The sequence below is a fragment of the Ranitomeya imitator genome, chromosome 4, assembly GCF_032444005.1.
Source record: "Ranitomeya imitator isolate aRanImi1 chromosome 4, aRanImi1.pri, whole genome shotgun sequence".
NCBI classification, from domain to species: domain Eukaryota; kingdom Metazoa; phylum Chordata; class Amphibia; order Anura; family Dendrobatidae; genus Ranitomeya; species Ranitomeya imitator.
This window is the reverse complement of record NC_091285.1, coordinates 568,367,457-568,385,554: the sequence shown is the minus strand read 5'-3', so window position 1 is coordinate 568,385,554 and position 18,098 is coordinate 568,367,457. Positions and strand designations below refer to the sequence as shown.

The 18,098-nt window shown below is 44.6% G+C and overlaps 1 protein-coding gene across 1 annotated transcript; it reads left to right on the top strand.

Annotated features, from left to right (window-relative positions):
- The first annotated feature begins 683 nt into the window (after positions 1–683).
- LOC138676733 (uncharacterized) lies at positions 684–5,465 on the top strand. The gene is made up of 2 exons (XM_069766287.1): positions 684–1,044; positions 1,089–5,465. Exon 2 carries the CDS (start codon positions 1,144–1,146, stop codon positions 3,166–3,168), a length of 2,025 nt encoding a protein of 674 aa, XP_069622388.1. The 5' UTR covers positions 684–1,044; positions 1,089–1,143; the 3' UTR covers positions 3,169–5,465.
- Positions 5,466–18,098: the final 12,633 nt, after the last annotated feature.

Sequence of the window (18,098 nt, the reverse complement as noted above, 5' to 3'; positions counted from 1 at the left end):
GATAATGCCTCTAAGACCAAGCTATGCTCAATCCCCTTTTCAGGTACAAGGGTATTCGGTCCATCTCTAGATACTATTCTAGAGTCAGCCTCTGACAAGAAAAAAGGGTTTCCGGAGGACAAGCCTAAGAGGTCGCAGTCCTTTCGGAGAGGGTTCCCCTTCAGGAGACAGTCAGACTTCAGAGGCGGTAGATCTAACGGGATTCAACAGGGGCTCACGTACCCAGGGTAATAGAAACAGAAATGTTTTCTTCAGCCCCTCCTCGAAATCTAAGTCTCAATGACGCCACCCTTATAGGGGGGAGGCTTCGTCACTTTTCAGACAGCTGGGCCCAAATCACCAAGAATCAGTGGGTTCTTCGGACTGTGGCAGAGGGCTACAGGATCGAGCTTTATTCCCCTCCACCAGACAGATACATTGTTCCTACGATGGTTCCTCGGGACTCGCCCATGATGATAGACTTAATGGGGATGCTTTCCTCTCAAGTCATAATTCCAGTACCACCATTAGAAGTAGGCCAGGGTCACTACTCTTCCCTATTTTCAATAACGAAACCCTCCGGCGACTCTCGCACAATAGTAAACCTGAAACCCCTGAACCATTGGGTCAGGTACAAGAGGTTCCGTATGGAGTCAGTTCGGTCGGCAATCCTCCTCATAGATCAGAACGATGTAATGTGCACTTTCGACCTGAAAAGTGCCTATTATCAGGTTCCCATTCACCCTCTTTCTCAGAGGCGTCTGAGGTTTGCGGTAGTGCTGCCATCTGGGACCTGTCACTTCCAGTTTCAGAGCCTTCCGTTCGGCCTTGCATCGGCTCCGCGGATTTTTACAAAGTTGGTGTCGGAGATTGTCGCTTTTCTAAGGAACCAAGGAATCAGAATAATTCCTTATCTCGACGACTTCCTCCTGGTGGCAAGTACTCCGGAGATTCTAGTAGATCACAGGAACCGAACCTTATCTGTGATGGAACAGTTGGGTTGGGTCATAAATTGGCAAAAATCCGACTTAACTCCGGAACACAAGAAGATCTTCCTGGGAGTGTGTTTGGATTCGGTAAACAGAATATTGCTTCTACCAGAGTCCAAGCTGGAGGCAATACGGATCCAGGTCAGACTCTTACTAGAACACAGTCTCAGTAAGGATGGCCATGAGAATGCTAGGCCTAATGACGGCATGCATACCATGTGTAAGATGGGCCCAGTTCCATTCAAGACCTCTGCAGAGATTAATCCTCTCCAAATGGGACCGGCGTCAGTCTTCTCTGGACAATATTTTAAAGCTGACGTATCAGGTACGAAGGTCTCTCCTTTGGTGGACAAACCCAGAGAAGTTAAGAAACGGGGTACTATGGTCCACCGATCCCTATGTGGTAATCACAACAGACGCCAGCGGCTGGGGTGCTCAAAGGCAGGATTCTACAGGGCAGATGGCCTTCAGACGTCGTTCACAGCTCCTCCAACTTCAAAGAACTGTATGCTGTTTGGGAGGCCTTGAAAAGGAACCATCAGATTCTGGAGAATCGACATGTCAGGATTCTATCCGACAATGTGACTACGGTTTCCTTTCTGAAGCATCAAGGAGGTCCAAGGCACTATCGACTTCAGGAACTGGCAGGGAGAATATTTCGCTGGGCAGAAAGATTGGTCCTTTCCATCTCCGCGGTTCACCTAGAAGGCTCCCAGAACATCATTGCAGACTTCCTGAGCAGGAGAAGAGTGTTTCCAACAGAGTGGGAACTCAACCAGGATATCTTCCGGGATTTGTGTCTTCTCTGGGGAACTCCCAGTATAGACCTTTTTGCAAACAGGAGAAATTCGAAGGTCTCAAAATTCTTCTCTCTGAACCCGCGGGACCTTCCGGAAGGGATAGACGGTCTGAGCCAGGATTGGACAGAACCTCTCTCTTATGCCTTCCCTCCTCTGGCATTAATCCCTGCCGTTCTCAAGAAGATCAAGGAAGACCGGGCTCGAGTTATTCTGGTTGTGCCATACTGGCCGAAAAGAAGTTGGTTCTCCCGTCTGGTAGACCTAGCAGTCGAGAACCCAGTAGAGCTGCCTCTCAGGACAGATGTAATCCACCAGGGTCCGGTGTATCACCCAAATCCAGAGAAGCTCCATCTCTCGGCCTGGATCCTGAAGGGATGATCTTGAAGGCCAGAGGGCTATCAAGTCAAGTAATTGCCACAATCAAGGCCAGTAGGAAGCCTGTCACGTCGGCAATTTATTTGAAGATCTGGAGACGATTCTGTCTGGAGGGTGGCAGGTCTGAGATTGCGGCAGGCACTCCCGACTTACCTAGAATTCTAGATTTCCTGCAGGCTGGGTTTGACAAAGGTCTCAAACCAAGCACCCTGAAAGTGCAGATCTCCGCACTTAGCTCCTTTTTTGACTATCCCCTAGCATCTCACCCTTGGATAGTCAGGTTTATCAGAGCCACCCAGAGGTTACGCACCACCATTAGGCAACTGTCGCCTTCCTGGGACCTTAATTTGGTCCTCAGGTTTCTCTGTAAAGATATTTACGCCTCAGCTGATAATATGCCCATTTCGGTTCTAACACGAAAGACAGCGTTCTTAGTAGCTATTACCACAGCTAAGAGAGTGGGGGAGATTCAGGCTCTGAGTACTAGGGATCCGTACCTTCAGATTAGAGATGAAAGCTTAATCCTCAAACTTGATCCCTCGTTTATTCCAAAAGTAGCAACTCTTAAAATTAGGAACCAGGAAATCGTGTTACCATCCTTCTGCAATAATCCGGCTAATGCTAAGGAGAGAACTTTGCATTCTCTAGATGTCAGACAGGCTGTCCTTGACTATCTGGCAGCCACCAACTCTTGGCGTATTGATCCAAATTTGTTTATTTTGTTTGGTGGGAGGAATAAGGGCAAAAAGGCTTCTAAGGCTTCTATCGCTCGTTGGATCACTTCGGTGATCTCTGAGGCCTACCGTTCAGAGGGGATTCCTCCTCCGGGGGGTCTACGTGCACACTCTACTCGAGGGATAGCTACATCTTGGGCAGAGAGGGCTGGTGCCTCTCTAGAACAGATCTGTAGGGCGGCAACATGGGCCAGTGCTAATACCTTTTGTAAACATTATAAACTCGATGTTTTGTCTGGTTATCATACTGCTTTCGGGAGAAAGGTTCTCCAATCGGTAATCCCACCCTGAGGAGGTGCTTTGGTACTCTCCGGAGTGCTGTCAGGATGACGTCCTGGAAAATAGGTATTAAGCTTACCGTTAATTATGTTTCCAGGAGTCCATCCTGACAGCACGGGTAGTTCCCCCCCTGGTAATATGGATTGGCATAATATAACTCTGGCAGAGTTGTAGTGTGTTCCTAGCATATGATGTAATATGTATCTGATATTTAATGTAATATGTTCAATTGACCATTAAAATGTCTTTTCTGCATTTCCTTGAGGCGGTTCTTGTTACAACACTGAGGTTTGGGGGTGGGACCGGACCTTTTAAACTCTCGTGTGTTTCCTGTCCCAGTAAGGGAGGAAGGACGTCCTCCAGAGTGCTGTCAGGATGGACTCCTGGAAACATAATTAACGGTAAGCTTAATACCTATTTTTTTTTATTACTAAACATGCCAAACATTTGGGAAAGTAAAACTTGTTGTCAAGAAAACCAGTAGAGTGACTTTGGCAATAATGTTTCTGTACATAAACATACATAACATCAAATACACATCTCAAACAATATCATCTTGCCATGGAACTCTGCCTTCAGGCGACATGAAATAATCGGCAAATTTGTCCCTCACTCTGGAAACCGCAACTGCGGTACGAACAGACACACTTTGATAGTCCCACAAGGTGGTTTACAAGTCCTCTTCCTCCATGGCAACCGGTTCCTTGGAAATGACGAAGTTATGCAGCACCATACAGGCCTTGACCACCTCATTCACAGTTTGCAGTTTTATTGCGGTTAGCAGCACTCGCCATTTAGCCGTTAAAATACCGAATGCACACTCCACCACACGTCTGGCTCTAGTTAACCGATAGTTAACCCCTTAATCCCATATGACGTACTATCCCGTCAAGGTGACCTGGGACTTAATTCCCAGTGACGGGATAGTACGTCATATGCGATCGGCCACGCTCACGGGGGGAGCGCGGCCGGGTGTCGGCTATTGCAGTTGACATCCGGCACTATGTGCCAGGAGCGGTCACGGACCCCTCCCGACACATTAACCCCCGGAACACTGCGATCAAACTTGATCGCAGTGTTCCGGTGGTACAGGGAAGCATCACGTAGGGAGGGGCTCCCTGCGGGCTTCCCTGAGACAATCGGTACAAGGCGATGTGCTCACCTTGTACCGAGCATCTCCTCCCTGCAGGCCCCGGATCCAAAATGGCCGCGGGGCTACTTCCGGGTCCTGCAGGGAGGTGGCTTACCAAGTGCCTGCTCATAGCAGGCGCTGGTAAGCCAGGAGCAGTGCACGTCAGATCTCTGATCTGACACAGTGTTCTGCAAAGTGTCAGATCAGCGATCTGTCACTATACAGTGATGTCCCCCCTGGGACAAAGTAAAAAAAAAAAAAATTAAATGTGTGTAAAAAAAAAAAAAAAAAAAAATCCTAAATAAAGAGAAAAAAAAATATTGTTCCCATAAATACATTTCTTTATCTAAATAATAAACAAAAAACAATAAAAGTACATATATTTAGTATCGCCGCGTCCGTAACGACCCGACCTATAAAACTGGCCCACTAGTTAACCCCTTCAGTGAACACCGTAAAAAAAAAAGCAAGGCAAAAAACAACGCTTTATTATCATACCGCTGAACAAATAGTGGAATAACACGCTATCAAAAAGACGGATATAAATAACCATGGTACCGCTGAAAACGTCATCTTGTCCCGCAAAAAGAGCCGCCATACAGCATCATTAGCAAAAAAATAAAAAAGTTATAGTCCTCAGAATAAAGCGATGCAAAAATAATTATTTTTTCTATGAAATAGTTTTTATCGTATAAAAGCGCCAAAACATAAAAAAAATGATATAAATGAGGTATTGCTGTAATCGTACTGACCCGAAGAATAAGACTGCTTTTTCCATTTTACCAAACGTGGAACGGTATAAACGCCCCCCCCCCCCCCCCTCCCAAAAGAAATTCATGAATAGCTGGTTTTTAGTCATTCTGCCTCACAAAAATCAGAATAAAAAGCGATAAGTCACATGCCCAAAAATGGTACCAATAAAAACGTCAACTCGTCCCGCAAAAAACAAGACCTCACTCATCTATGTGAAGCAAAATATGGAAAAATTATAGGTCTCAAAATGTGGTAACGCAAAAAATATTTTTTGCAATAAAAAGCGTCTTTTAGTGTGTGACGGCTGCCAATCATAAAAATCCGCTAAAAAACCCCCGCTATAAAAATAAATCAAACCCCCCTTCATCACCCCATTAGTTAGGGAAACATAAAAAAATGTATTTATTTCCATTTTCCCATTAGGGTTAGGGCTAGGGTTAGGGTTGGGGGTTAGGGTTGGGGCTAGTGTTAAGGCTACAGTTAGGGTTGGGGCTAAAGTTAGGACTGGGGCTAAGGTTAAGGTTAGGGCTACAGTTAGGGTTGGGGCTAAAGTTAGGGTTATGGTTGGGGCTAAAGTTAGGGTTAGGGCTAAAGTTAGGGTTTGGATTACATTTACGGTTGGGATTAGGGTTAGGGGTGTGGTTAGAGTTATGGTTGGGATTAGGGTTAGGGGTGTGTTTGGGATAGGGTTTCAGTTAGAATTGGGGGTTTCCACTGTTTAGGCACATCGTGGCTCTCCAAACGCGACATGGTGTCCGATCTCAATTCCAGCCAATTCTACGCTGAAAAAGTAAAACAGTGCTCCTTCCCTTCCGAGCTCTCCCGTGCGCCAAAATAGGGGGTTACCCCAACATATTGGATATCAGCATACTCAGGACAAGTTGGACAACAACTATTGGGGTCCAATTTCTCTTGTTACCCTTGGGAAAATAAAAATTTGGGAAGCTAAAAAAAACTTTTGTGGGAAAAAAAAATAATTTTTATTTTCACAACTGCATTATAATCTGTAGTGAAACACATCTAGATAAGTTCCTTGGGGGGTCTAGTTTCCAATATGGGGTCACTTGTGGGGGATTTCTGTTTAGGTACATCAGGGGCTCTGCAAATGCAACGTGATGCCTGCAGACCAATCCATCTAAGGCTGCATTCCAAATGGCGCTCCTTCGCTTCCGAGCTCTGCCATGCGCCCAAACGGGGGTTTCCCCCACACATATGGGGTATCAGCGTACTCAGGACAAACTGGATAACAACTTTTGGGGTCGAATTTCTCCTGTTACCCTTGGGAAAATACAAAACTGGGGGCTAAAAAATAATTTTGTGAAAATTTTTTTCATTTTCACGGCTCTGCGTTATAAACTGTAGTGAAACACTTGGGGGTTCAAAGCTGTCAAAACACATCTAGATAAGTTCCTTAGGGGGTCTACTTTCCAAAATTGTGTCACTTGTGGGGGGTTTCAATGTTTAGGCACATCAGGGGCTTTCCAAATGCAACATGGTGTCCCATCTCAATTCCAGTCAATTTTGCATTGAAAAGTCAAATGGCACTCCTTCCCTTCCGAGCTCTGCCATGCGCCCAAACAGTGGTTTACCCTCACATATGGGGTATCGGCGTACTCAGAACAAATGGCACAACTTTTGGGGTCCAATTTCTTCTCTTATCGTTGGCAAAATAAAAAATTGGGGGCGAAAAGATCATATTTGTGAAAAAATCTGATTTTTTTTATTTTGTCAGCTCTGCATTATAAACTTCTGTGAAGCACTTGGTGGGTCAAAGTGCTCATCACCACACATCTAGATAAATTCCTTAGGGGGTCTACTTACCAAAATGGTGTCACTTGTGGGGGGTTTCAATGTTTAGGCACATCAGGGGCTCTCCAAACGCAACATTGCGTCCCTTCTCAATTCCAGTCAATTTTGCATTGAAAAAGTCAAAAGGTGCTCCTTCCGAGCTCTGCTATGCACCCAAACAGTGGTTTACCCCCACATATGGGGTATCAGCGTGCTCAGAACAAATTGTACAACAATTTTTGGGGTCCATTTTCTCCTGTTACTCTTGGTAAAATGAAACAAATTGGAGCTGAAGTAAATTTTTTGTGAAAAAAAGTTAAATGTTCATTTTTTTTTTTTAAACATTCCAAAAATTCCTGTAAAACACCTGAAGGGTTAATAAACTTCTTGAATGTGGTTTTGAGCACCTTGAGGGGTGCAGTTTTTAGAATGGTGTCACACTTGGTTATTTTCTATCATATAGACCCCTCAAAATGAATTCAAATGTGATGTGGTCCCTAAAAAAATATTGGTGTTGTAAAAATCAGAAATTGCTGGTCAACTTTTAACCCTTAACTCCCTAACAAAAAAAAATTTTGGTTCCAAAATTGTGCTGATGTAAAGTAGACGTGGGAAATGTTACTTATTAATTATTTTGTGTGACATCTCTGTGACTTAAGGGCATAAAAATTCAAAGTTGAAAAATTGCAAAATTTTCAAAATCTGCGCCAATTTCCATTTATTTTCACAAATAAACGCAAGTCTTATCGAATAAATTTTACCACTATCATGAAGCACAATATGTCTCGAGAAAACAATGTCAGAATCACCAAGATCCGTTGAAGCGTTCCAGAGTTATAACCTCATAAAGGGACAGAGGTCAGAATTGTAAAAATTGGCCCGGTCATTAACGTGCAAACCACCCTTGGGGCTTAAGGGGTTAACATTGATAGATAGAACATGAAAATTAAAATCCAGAAAATCACATTGTATAAATTATATAAATTTATTTGCATTTTGTTGTGAGAAATAAGTATTTAATCCCTCTGGCAAACAAGACTTAATACTTGGTGGCAAAACCCTTGTTGGCAAGCACAGCAGTCAGACGTTTTTTGTAGTTGATGAGGTTTGCGCACATGTCAGGAGGAATTTTGGTCCACTCCTCTTTGCAGATCATCTCTAAATCATTAAGATTTTAAGGCTGTCACTTGTCAACTCAGAGCTTCAACTCCCTCCATAAATTTTCTATGGGATTACGGTCTGGAGACTGGCTAGGCCACCCCATGACCTAAATGTGCTTCTTTTTGAGCCACTCTTTTTTGTTGCCTTGGCTGTATGTTTTTGGTTATTGTCTTGCTGGAAGACCCAGCCACAAACCATTTTTATTGTCCTGGTGAAGGGAAGGAGGTTGTCACTAGATTTTACAGTACATGGCACATTCATTCTCTCATTGATGTGGTGAAGTAGTCCTGTGTCCTTAGCAGAGAAACAACCCCAAAACATAATGTTTGCACCTCCATGCTCGACAGTGGGGAAGGTGTTCTTTGGGTCACAGGCAGCATGTCTCTTCCTCCAAACACGGTGAGTTGAGTTAATGCCAAATACCTCAATTTTTGTCTCATCTGAGCACAGCACCTTCTCCCAATCACTCACAGAATCATCCATGTAGTCGGTGCTGTCAAAGTAGTCAGCGCTATGTACTGCATGGCAATAACCATAGCACAGGCTACAACAGAGATGACTGGGAATGACAAGATTCCATTCTGTGTACAATGTTCCAGAGCATATTAGCTCTATTCAATATATACAATAAGAAATTGGTAATAAATAGTGTTACAGACCAGCTTCAAGGTTGCAGAATCTAGATTTTTTGATTATACCAAATGTTTCACAGTGCGCAAATCTTTTCATGGCCAAGCTTGAACGTGACTTTTTGTCCTCATGTCCCATGAGGCCTCTGGCCTTCTACCGTTACATTGATGATATTTTAATCATCTGGACGGAGTCTGAGACACAGCTAAAGATGTTCCATGAATCAGTTTAATCAATTTCATCCCACCATCAACATAACCCTCAACTACTCCTGTACTGAAATTAACTTTTTGGACTCCATCATTAAGCTACATAATAATGAAATAGAGACATCCCTGTATCAGAAGCCAATCGACCATCCAACTTTCCTTAAATGGGACAGTTTCCATCCAAAACACATAAACTCTATTGTTCACAGCCAAGGCATCAGATACAGTCGTATATGTTCCAACCCCATTTTATAGAGATGAACACCTTGGTCGCCTCAGAAAGACCTTTTTGAATCAGGGCTACCATCCAAGAACAATTCAAAACCAAATTACAAGAGCAACTAGAATATCAAGGAATCATCTCCTACATTACAAAGCTAAAGAAGAAAATAACCGGGTGCCTCTAGTAGTCACCTACAATCCAAATCTGGAGGTACTAAGATGAGTTGCACGGAAATTACAACCTTTGCTACAAAAAGATGCCCGATTTACAATCCACATTTCCAGACCCCCCACTTCTGTGCTTTAGGCAGTCTCCAACTCTAAGAAGCATCATTGTCAGAAGCTCCCTGTCCTCCCCATCAGTGACAGGAACCTTTCCCTGCAACCAGAAAAAATGTAAAACCTGTCCATTTATAATGACTACGGACAAGATAAAGATGCCCAACTCACATCAGGACTAAAAGATCCCAGGTACTTTCAGCTGCATCACATCTAATGCGGTGCACTTAATTATTTGTACTAAGCGTCCAACTGGGGGTCTGTATGTAGGGGAAATAGGGCAAAAGCTTAGAACAAGGATGAATTCTCATCGCACAATAAGAGAAAAAAGAATGGATCTACCTGTGGCCAAACACTTTTGTATCCCTGATCACCGCACCTTGGACGTGAAATTACTTGTATTAAAAGGTAACTTCAAATCTCAGAGAGACTGATAAACACATGGCAACCTTTGACACACTCAGTGCAGGAATGAAGGTGTCGCATTGATTTATGTCTTTCTACATCAGTTAAGGAATTTGCTACTCAGATCTTGTGGAATCATCACACACAGAACCAGACCCCAATCAGAGGACAATAAAACTTTCACACTCCTTATCTATAAACTGTTCCAATATTTACGGCCACCACTGTATCTCTCTCCCATAATGATAGTTCTGCATCATGTCACTTGTCTTATCTATTGCATTATTTATGTGGCCTGTTGTGTATAAATGTGTTTCTTCAGATTTTGTTTAAAGGTACCTTCACACATAACGATATTGTTAACGATATCGTTGCTATTTGTGACGTAGCAACGATATCGTTAATGAAATCGTTATGTGTGACAGCGACCAACGATCAGGCCCCTGCTGGGAGATCGTTGGTCGCTGAATAAAGTCCAGAACTTTATTTCGTCGCTGGACTCCCTGGAGACATCGCTGGATCGGCGTGTGTGACACCGATCCAGCGATGTCTTCACTGGTAACCAGGGTAAACATCGGGTAACTAAGCGCAGGGCCGCGCTTAGTAACCCGATGTTTACCCTGGTTACCATGCTAAAAGTAAAAAAAAACAAACACTACATACTTACCTACCGCTGTCTGTCCCCGGCGCTGTGCTCTGCTCTCCTCCTGTACTGGCTGTGAGCCGGAAAGCAGAGCGGTGACGTCACCGCTCTGCTTTCCGGCTTCCAGACAGTACAGGAGGAGAGCAGAGAAGCAGAGCGCAGCGCTGGAGGACAGACAGCGGTAGGTAAGTATGTAGTGTTTGTTTTTTTTTTACTTTTAGCATGGTAACCAGGGTAAACATCGGGTTACTAAGCGCGGCCCTGTGCTTAGTTACCCGATGTTTACCCTGGTTACCGGCATCGTTGGTCGCTGGAGAGCGGTCTGTGTGACAGCTCTCCAGCGACCAAACAGCGACGCTGCAGCGATCCGGATCGTTGTCGGTATCGCTGCAGCGTCGCTTAATGTGAAGGGGCCTTTAGTCTATGTCTGGTGAAGAGACCTGAGTAGTCTCAAAAGCTTGCAATTTGATACCAACTTTTTAGATAGTTAGCCATTAAGAGGCATCAACCACTGAGGACTTTCAAAACTAAATATTTTTCTATCTACTGGCTAACATGGTACAAAGATATACATCTTTCCTGTATCTTGATTGTACCAAAAATTTTCAGTAGAGGGCACCACTGTCCTATATACCAGAACTCCTGCACTATTTATAGGGATTGCATACTTTGTTCCTTGCTTTGATGGTTTTATGCTGGTTGCTATAAACAGACTGTTAATGTGCGTATTTCGTCTTTTATAATATACTGTAGCTGGTACTATATTATTTATAGTATAAGGATTGTTTCCGTGTTCTGGTTCTCTTCAAATACCACGCTACATAAGCTGCAGTAAGTACATATATCCTACATGTATATGTGCTGTCTAAACATGTGAGTGTCCGCATCGCTGGCTGTGTTACGATTGGATATGCCTTGTAATTATTTGCATAGTTCTATTCACACTTGCGTTGTGGTTTCTGTTCATGATATATCATACAAATAAATGGTGGACTGGAGCAAAGGCAAAAAAAATCATGCTAACAGTAAATTTTTATTGAGGAAAAAAAAACTTAAAAATGTTTACAAAAATCTGCAAACAGAAAAATGTATGGCTAAAGCAAATTTTCATGACTCGGCGTTATCAAATTCTGTGAAGCACCTATGGGTTTGCTCACCACAGCTCTAGACAGATTCCTTGAAGTGTAGTTTCCAATTTGGGTCACTTGTGGGGGTTAGGCACATCAGGAGCTTTGCAAATGCAACATGGCATCTATTGCAGCCAATTTTTCATTTCAAAAGTCAAATCATGCTTGTTCCCTTCAGAGCCTCCACATATTGGCGTACTCAGGAGAAATTGCACAGCAATTTTTGGGGTCATTTTTCTCCTGCTAATTTTGTGAAAATTAAAAATTGTAAGGTAAAGCAAAATTTTTGTGGGAAAAAATAAATTTTTTCATTTTCATAGCTCAACATTAGGAAATTCTGTCACCAAATTTCTAGGTAAATTCCTTGAGGGGTATAGTTTCCAAAATGTGGTCACTTGTGGGGGGTTCCACTGTTTAGGCACATCAGGTGCTCTGCAAATGCGACATGGCATCTGCTGTTTGTTGCTGCCAATTTTGCACTTCAAAAGTCAAATGGCACTCTTTCCATTCTGAGCCCTGCCATGTGCCCAAATTGGAGTTTTCCCCCCACATTTCGGATATAGGCATACTCAGGAGAAATGGCACAATGAATTTTGGTCTTTGTTTTCTCCTGTGATGCTTGTGAAAATGAAAAATTTCGGGCTAAAGTAACATTTTTGTGGGAAAATTTACTATTTATGGGAAAATTTAGTATTGCTCCCACAGTTGATTTCATCACACCAAGCTGCTTGCCTATTGCAGATTCAGTCTTCCTAGCCTGTTGCAGGACTACAATTTTGCTTCTGGTATCCTTCAACAGCTCTTTGGTCTTCACCATAGTGGAGTTTGGAATGTGACTGTTTGACGTTGTGGACAGGTGTCTTTTATACTGATAAGTTCATACAGGTGCTATTACTACAGGTAATGAGAGGAGGAGGACAGAGGAGTCTCTTAAAGAAGAAGTTACAGGTCTGTGAGTGCCAGAAATTTTGCATGTTTTTAGGTGACCAAATACTTATTTCTCAGTCGCCCATGACAGCACTACCAGAGAGGGAATCCGCCCTTCAGGGACAGGAAACCTACAGGATAAAAAGGGCGGTACCTCTCTCCTGCGTCAGTTTTGTTTCCTGTCCCTGACAGGGAACCCTCAGGATCGGTACCTTGAATCCGGAGCCGGCCAGTGGAGATATGACGGCGGGGAGGCCCCTGTCACCGCTGGTGCGGTGTCCGACGCCGTCACTGCTGGGTCCGATGGGGCTGCAGAGCGCGCGGAGGGAAGCGTGGCTGCCTCCCCGGAGTGGGGTAGGGGCCGTTGGGACCCGACGTGCGCCATGTGGAGGCGCTTCCTGCCCGGAGCGGCGGCGGCCTGGTGTGTGTGAGAGCACCAAGATGGCCGCCGCAGCGGATATAGATACGGCTACTTCCGGGTCCCGAGCAGAGCGCGCATGCGCACTTGGAGCAGGGGGACCAGCACTTCCCTGGGTCGCAGCCTGGAGGAGGGGGTGAATCGGCGCGATAATTTAAAAAGGCACAGCTGCGGGAGCGCCCTTTGCTGCATGCAGTCCCAACATGGCGGACAGCGACCAGCAGCTCCAGCCGGTGCAGCCATTACAGCCGCAACAGCAGCACCATTACCAACGCAAGCCAAATTAACCAAAGAGAAGGACCTCTGCAGGCACCAGAAGTACACGCTCCAGGAGCCATTCCACGCCGCAGAGTAAAGCCTCTAGCCAGCTGACACCATCTACTTCGGGTCTCATACAAGATCCCATACCTCCTCTAGAACCGGTACCTGTAGCTGCGCAAGATGGGTGAGTGATCTTCGTGAAAGTTCACCGAATAATTGGGGTCCCCTTTTCCGTTTATTTTTAGGCAAGGAAAAAAACGGAGAAAACTAAACATAGGAACTGCCCCTTATGTGGAGAACCCCTGTCACAACTGGGATAAGAAATTATGCGGTTCCTGTATAGGACAAGTCCTTTGTGAAGAAACCCCTAGTTTTGCCTCTGAATTACGATCAGTAATAAGATCAGAGGTAGAAACAGCGTTCAAGTCCCTTAAAGGGGAGGGGGTTAAGGATAAAACACCTATGCCCTATTCTCACTCCGATTCTTCTAGTTCTGATGAGGGTGTGTCAGACAAACGGGGTTCCTCTTCCTCGGATTCTGAGAGTGGAGGCCGCCACTGCTTCCCCTTAGACGAAGTAGATGCCCTTGTGAAAGCTGTAAGATCTACAATGGGAGTCCTAGAGCCACGTCCTGATAAAACAGTACAGGACATTATATTTGGAGGTCTGGGCCAGAAAAAACGTAGTCTTTCCACTTAACGAGAACGTGCAGGCCTTAATCAAAAAGGAGTGGGAGAAACCAGAAAGAAAAAATTCATCTGTGCCCTCCCTAAAAAGGAAATATCCTTTCACGGAGGAGGCTTCTACGTCATGGGACAAGGCCCCTAAACTTGACGTTGCAGTAGCTAAAGCGTCAAGGAAGTTTGCATTGCCCTTTGAGGACATGGGAACGCTGAAAGATCCCCTCGATAAAAGGGCCGATACCTTCCTTAAAGGGGCCTGGGAGTCGGCGGGGGGATGTTTAAGACCCGCAATAGCAGCCGCATGTACCTCCAGTTCTTTAATGATTTGGATAGATGATTTAGAGAAACAATTAAGAGATGGGGTATCCAGACAAAAAGTAATTGAATCAATTCCCAGGATTAGGGGAGCGGCAGAGTTTTTGGCTGACTCATCAGCCGACTCTATCAAGCTCACTTCAAAATCAGCTGCCTTATCTAATGCAGCTCGTAGGACGCTATGGCTTAAAAATTGGCCGGGCGACCTACAGACAAAACAAAAACTCTGTTCAATACCATGTGAGAGGAAATTTTTGTTTGGGGAGACCCTAGATGACATTTTACAAAAAGCTGTAGATAAGAAGAAGGGGTTCCCTAACCAGAACACACCATTTGTTAAGCGGCCCTTTCGGAATAGGAAGTTTTTCCGGAGGCGTCCCCCAAGAGAACAGAACAGATGGGACGATGGGAGAAATAGAGATAGGGGCTTCCTCTTTGGCAATTCCCCAAGAAATAAAAAGATCCCTAAGTGACACCTCCCCCAGAGTGGGAGGGAGACTGTCTCAATTCCTTCCGGCCTGGGAAAAAATCTCATCCAGTACTTGGATTTTAAACCTAATAAAGATGGGACTTCAGATAAACTTTACCGCCCTTCCTCCCCAAAACTATGTGGTCACTCCACTAAGACCCTCACCTCGGCAACAACAAGCCCTGGAACAAGAAATCTCAAAACTCAGTCAAAGACGTGATTCAAGAAGTTCCCCTACTGGAAAGAGGGGAAGGTTTCTTTTCCCCACTATTTCTGGTCCCAAAGCCGGACGGTTCATTCCGCACAATAATAAATCTACGGAAATTAAACAGATATGTAAAGAATCAGACTTTCAAAATGGAGTCAATAAAATCAACAATAATAAACCTGTTTCCGAACTGTTTCATGGTAGTGTTGGATCTCAGCGACGCGTACTATCACATCCCCATCCACCAAAACTCACAAAAAATCCTCAGACTAGCAGTAGTCATGGAGGGGAAAATAAAGGAATACAAGTACAAGGCCCTCCCTTTTGGCATTTCCATAGCGCCCCGTATATTCACCAAATTGGTAGCGGAAATGATGGCCCACATAAGGGAAAAAGACATTCTTATAATACCATATCTCGACGACTTCCTAATTGTCAGCAACTCAGCCCAAAACTGTCGCCAACAATGCAACAGAGTAATAGAGACTCTAACGGAATTAGGTTGGCTCATAAATCTCCAAAAATCAAAACTGGAACCGACCAGGGTTCAAGAGTTTTTGGGCCTGACTTTGGACTCTGTTTTACAGGAATGTCGTCTTCCAGACCAGAAGAAACAAAAAATATCAACTATTGTGTCCAGAGCTCGCTCAAATCCTCATATGACCCTGAGGGGGGCAATGTCATTACTGGGGTCCCTTTCTGCTTGTCTCCCAGCAATACAGTGGGCGCAAATCCACACGAGAGACCTCAAGTGGGATATCCTGAGGAGTCGGGTTACACTAAGGGGACACCTAGAGGGTCGCTTGACTCTAAGTTCAAACACTATTCGTTCCCTAGCCTGGTGGTTAGATTCCAACAACCTAGCAAAGGGGGTTCCGTGGGTGATAGATATACATCGAATAGTTACTACGGATGCCAGTCCCACGGGGTGGGGAGCTCACCTGGACAACGGTTTTACTCAGGGGGTCTGGACAGACCGAGAATACGAGGTATCCTCGAATCAAAAAGAACTTTCTGCAGTGAGCCATGCTCTGTCATTTTTTCTTCCCAGCCTGCGGGGGCATCATGTCCGGGTTTTTTCGGACAATCAGGTGGTGGTAGCTTATCTGAACCACCAGGGGGGGACCAGATCCCGAGCCCTAATGAAGACCACTTCCCAAATCTTCACCTTAGCCGAAAATAACTTCCTATCCCTCTCGGCGCTACATATAAAGGGGATAGAGAACCAAAAAGCAGACTTCTTAAGCCGTACACAACTAAAACAGGGGGAGTGGGCTCTCAACCAAAGCATCCTCGATCAGATTACCAAAATCTGGGGGGTTCCGGTAATAGACCTCTTTGCCAGCATAGAAAACAGGAAAGTAAAGGAATTTTGCTCCCTAAACCCCAGGGGGAACCCTCGAGCACTAGATGCGTTCACGATTCCCTGGACTCAGGGTCTTGCATATGCCTTTCCCCCTCATATACTTATCCCGGCAGTCCTACGGAAGATCAGACAGGACGGGGCGAGGATCATTCTAATAGCCCCCTTCTGGCCCAAAAGGGCCTGGTTTTCCTGGCTGAGAATCCTATCGGTTACAGACCCTTGGGTTCTCCCGGACCTTCCGGATCTCTTATACCAGGGACCGGTGCTTCACCCTCAGTCAGCAAATCTCCACTTGACAGCGTGGAACTTGAGAGGTCACTGCTAAGGTCAAAGGGGTTCTCAGATAATTTAGTGTCTACACTACTAAAAAGTAGAAAAACTAACAACTAAAATCTATGGTAAAACCTGGAAAAAGTTTCTGTCCACCTCAGGGGTAAAACTACAAGATGGGGTCCCTGTGGTAACATAGTAACATAGTTAGTAAAGCCGAAAAAAGACATTTGTCCATCCAGTTCAGCCTATATTCCATCATAATATTTGGTGAAAATATTAGAGTTTCTACAGAAAGGCTTAGATATGGACCTTTCGGTGAGCACCTTAAAAGTACAGATGGCGGCCTTAGTGGCGTTATACAATGATAATATTGCCACTAACCCATGGGTATCAAGATTCATTAAAGCCGCTGTACGTTCCAGGCCCATAAAAATCAAGTCCTCCATCCTGGGACTTAAATTTAGTGTTATCAGCTCTGACTGAACCCCCGTTTGAACCGATAGATTCAATACCACTTAAAATCTTATCTTTTAAAACAGCCCTTCTTACAGCTCTAACTTCTGCCCGTAGAATTAGTGACCTCCAGGCTCTATCCGCGAATCCTCCCTTCACGCAAATCATGGAGGATAGGGTAATATTGAGAACAGACCCTGCTTATCTACCCAAAGTTGCTTCCAATTTCCATAGGTCTCAGGAAATAATCCTTCCTTCTGTCCAAACCCGAAAAATCAAAAAGAGGAAAAATTCTACACATTAGATGTGAGAAGATGTTTAATACACTACCTAGAATCCTCCCGACAGTGTAGGAAGGAAGGGTCTCTTTTTGTCTGTTTTCAGGGGCCTAGAAAAGGACTCAAAGCCTCCAAAAGCACTATAGCTCGATGGGTAACTGATGCGATAGCCTTAGCATACTCGTCCACGGGAAACGCAGTGCCTGAGGGGCTCAAGGCGCATTCTACAAGAGCTATGGCGACCTCCTGGGCCGAAAGGTCGGAGGTACCGATAGATAAAATCTGTAAGGCGGCCACCTGGTCAACACCTTCAACCTTCTTTAGGCACTACCGCTTAGACCTAGCCTCTTCATCTGACCTAACCTTCGGAAGAAGGGTCTTGCAGGCTGTGGTCCCTCCCTAAAGAAATTATCTCTGCAATTCTCTCTGGTAGTGCTGTCATGGGCGACTGAGAATAATGTAGTTACTTACCGATAACGGTATTTCTCAGAGCCCATGACAGCACCTGCTTATTCCCCAAAATCACGCGTGCGGTGAGCACTTTATTATACGAAGTGTGTGTTTGATTTAGACACGGTGTAATCTTCATAAGTATTTTGCTAAAAATGTATATTTCTTGTGACTAACCTGGAGGACCTCTGATGCTCTGTAAACTAAACTGACGCAGGAGAAAGGTACCGCCCTTTTTATCCTGTAGGTTTCCTGTCCCTGAAGGGCGGATTCCCTCTCTGGTAGTGCTGTCATGGGCTCTGAGAAATACCGTTATCGGTAAGTAACTACACTATTTCTACCATAATTTGCAAAATAAATCTTGCCAATTCAGACAAGGTGATTTTCTGGATTTGTTTTCTCATTTTGACTCTCATAGATGTGGTCTACATATTATGTCAATTACAAGCCTCTCTCATCTTTTTAAGTGGGAGAACTTGCACAGTTGGTGGC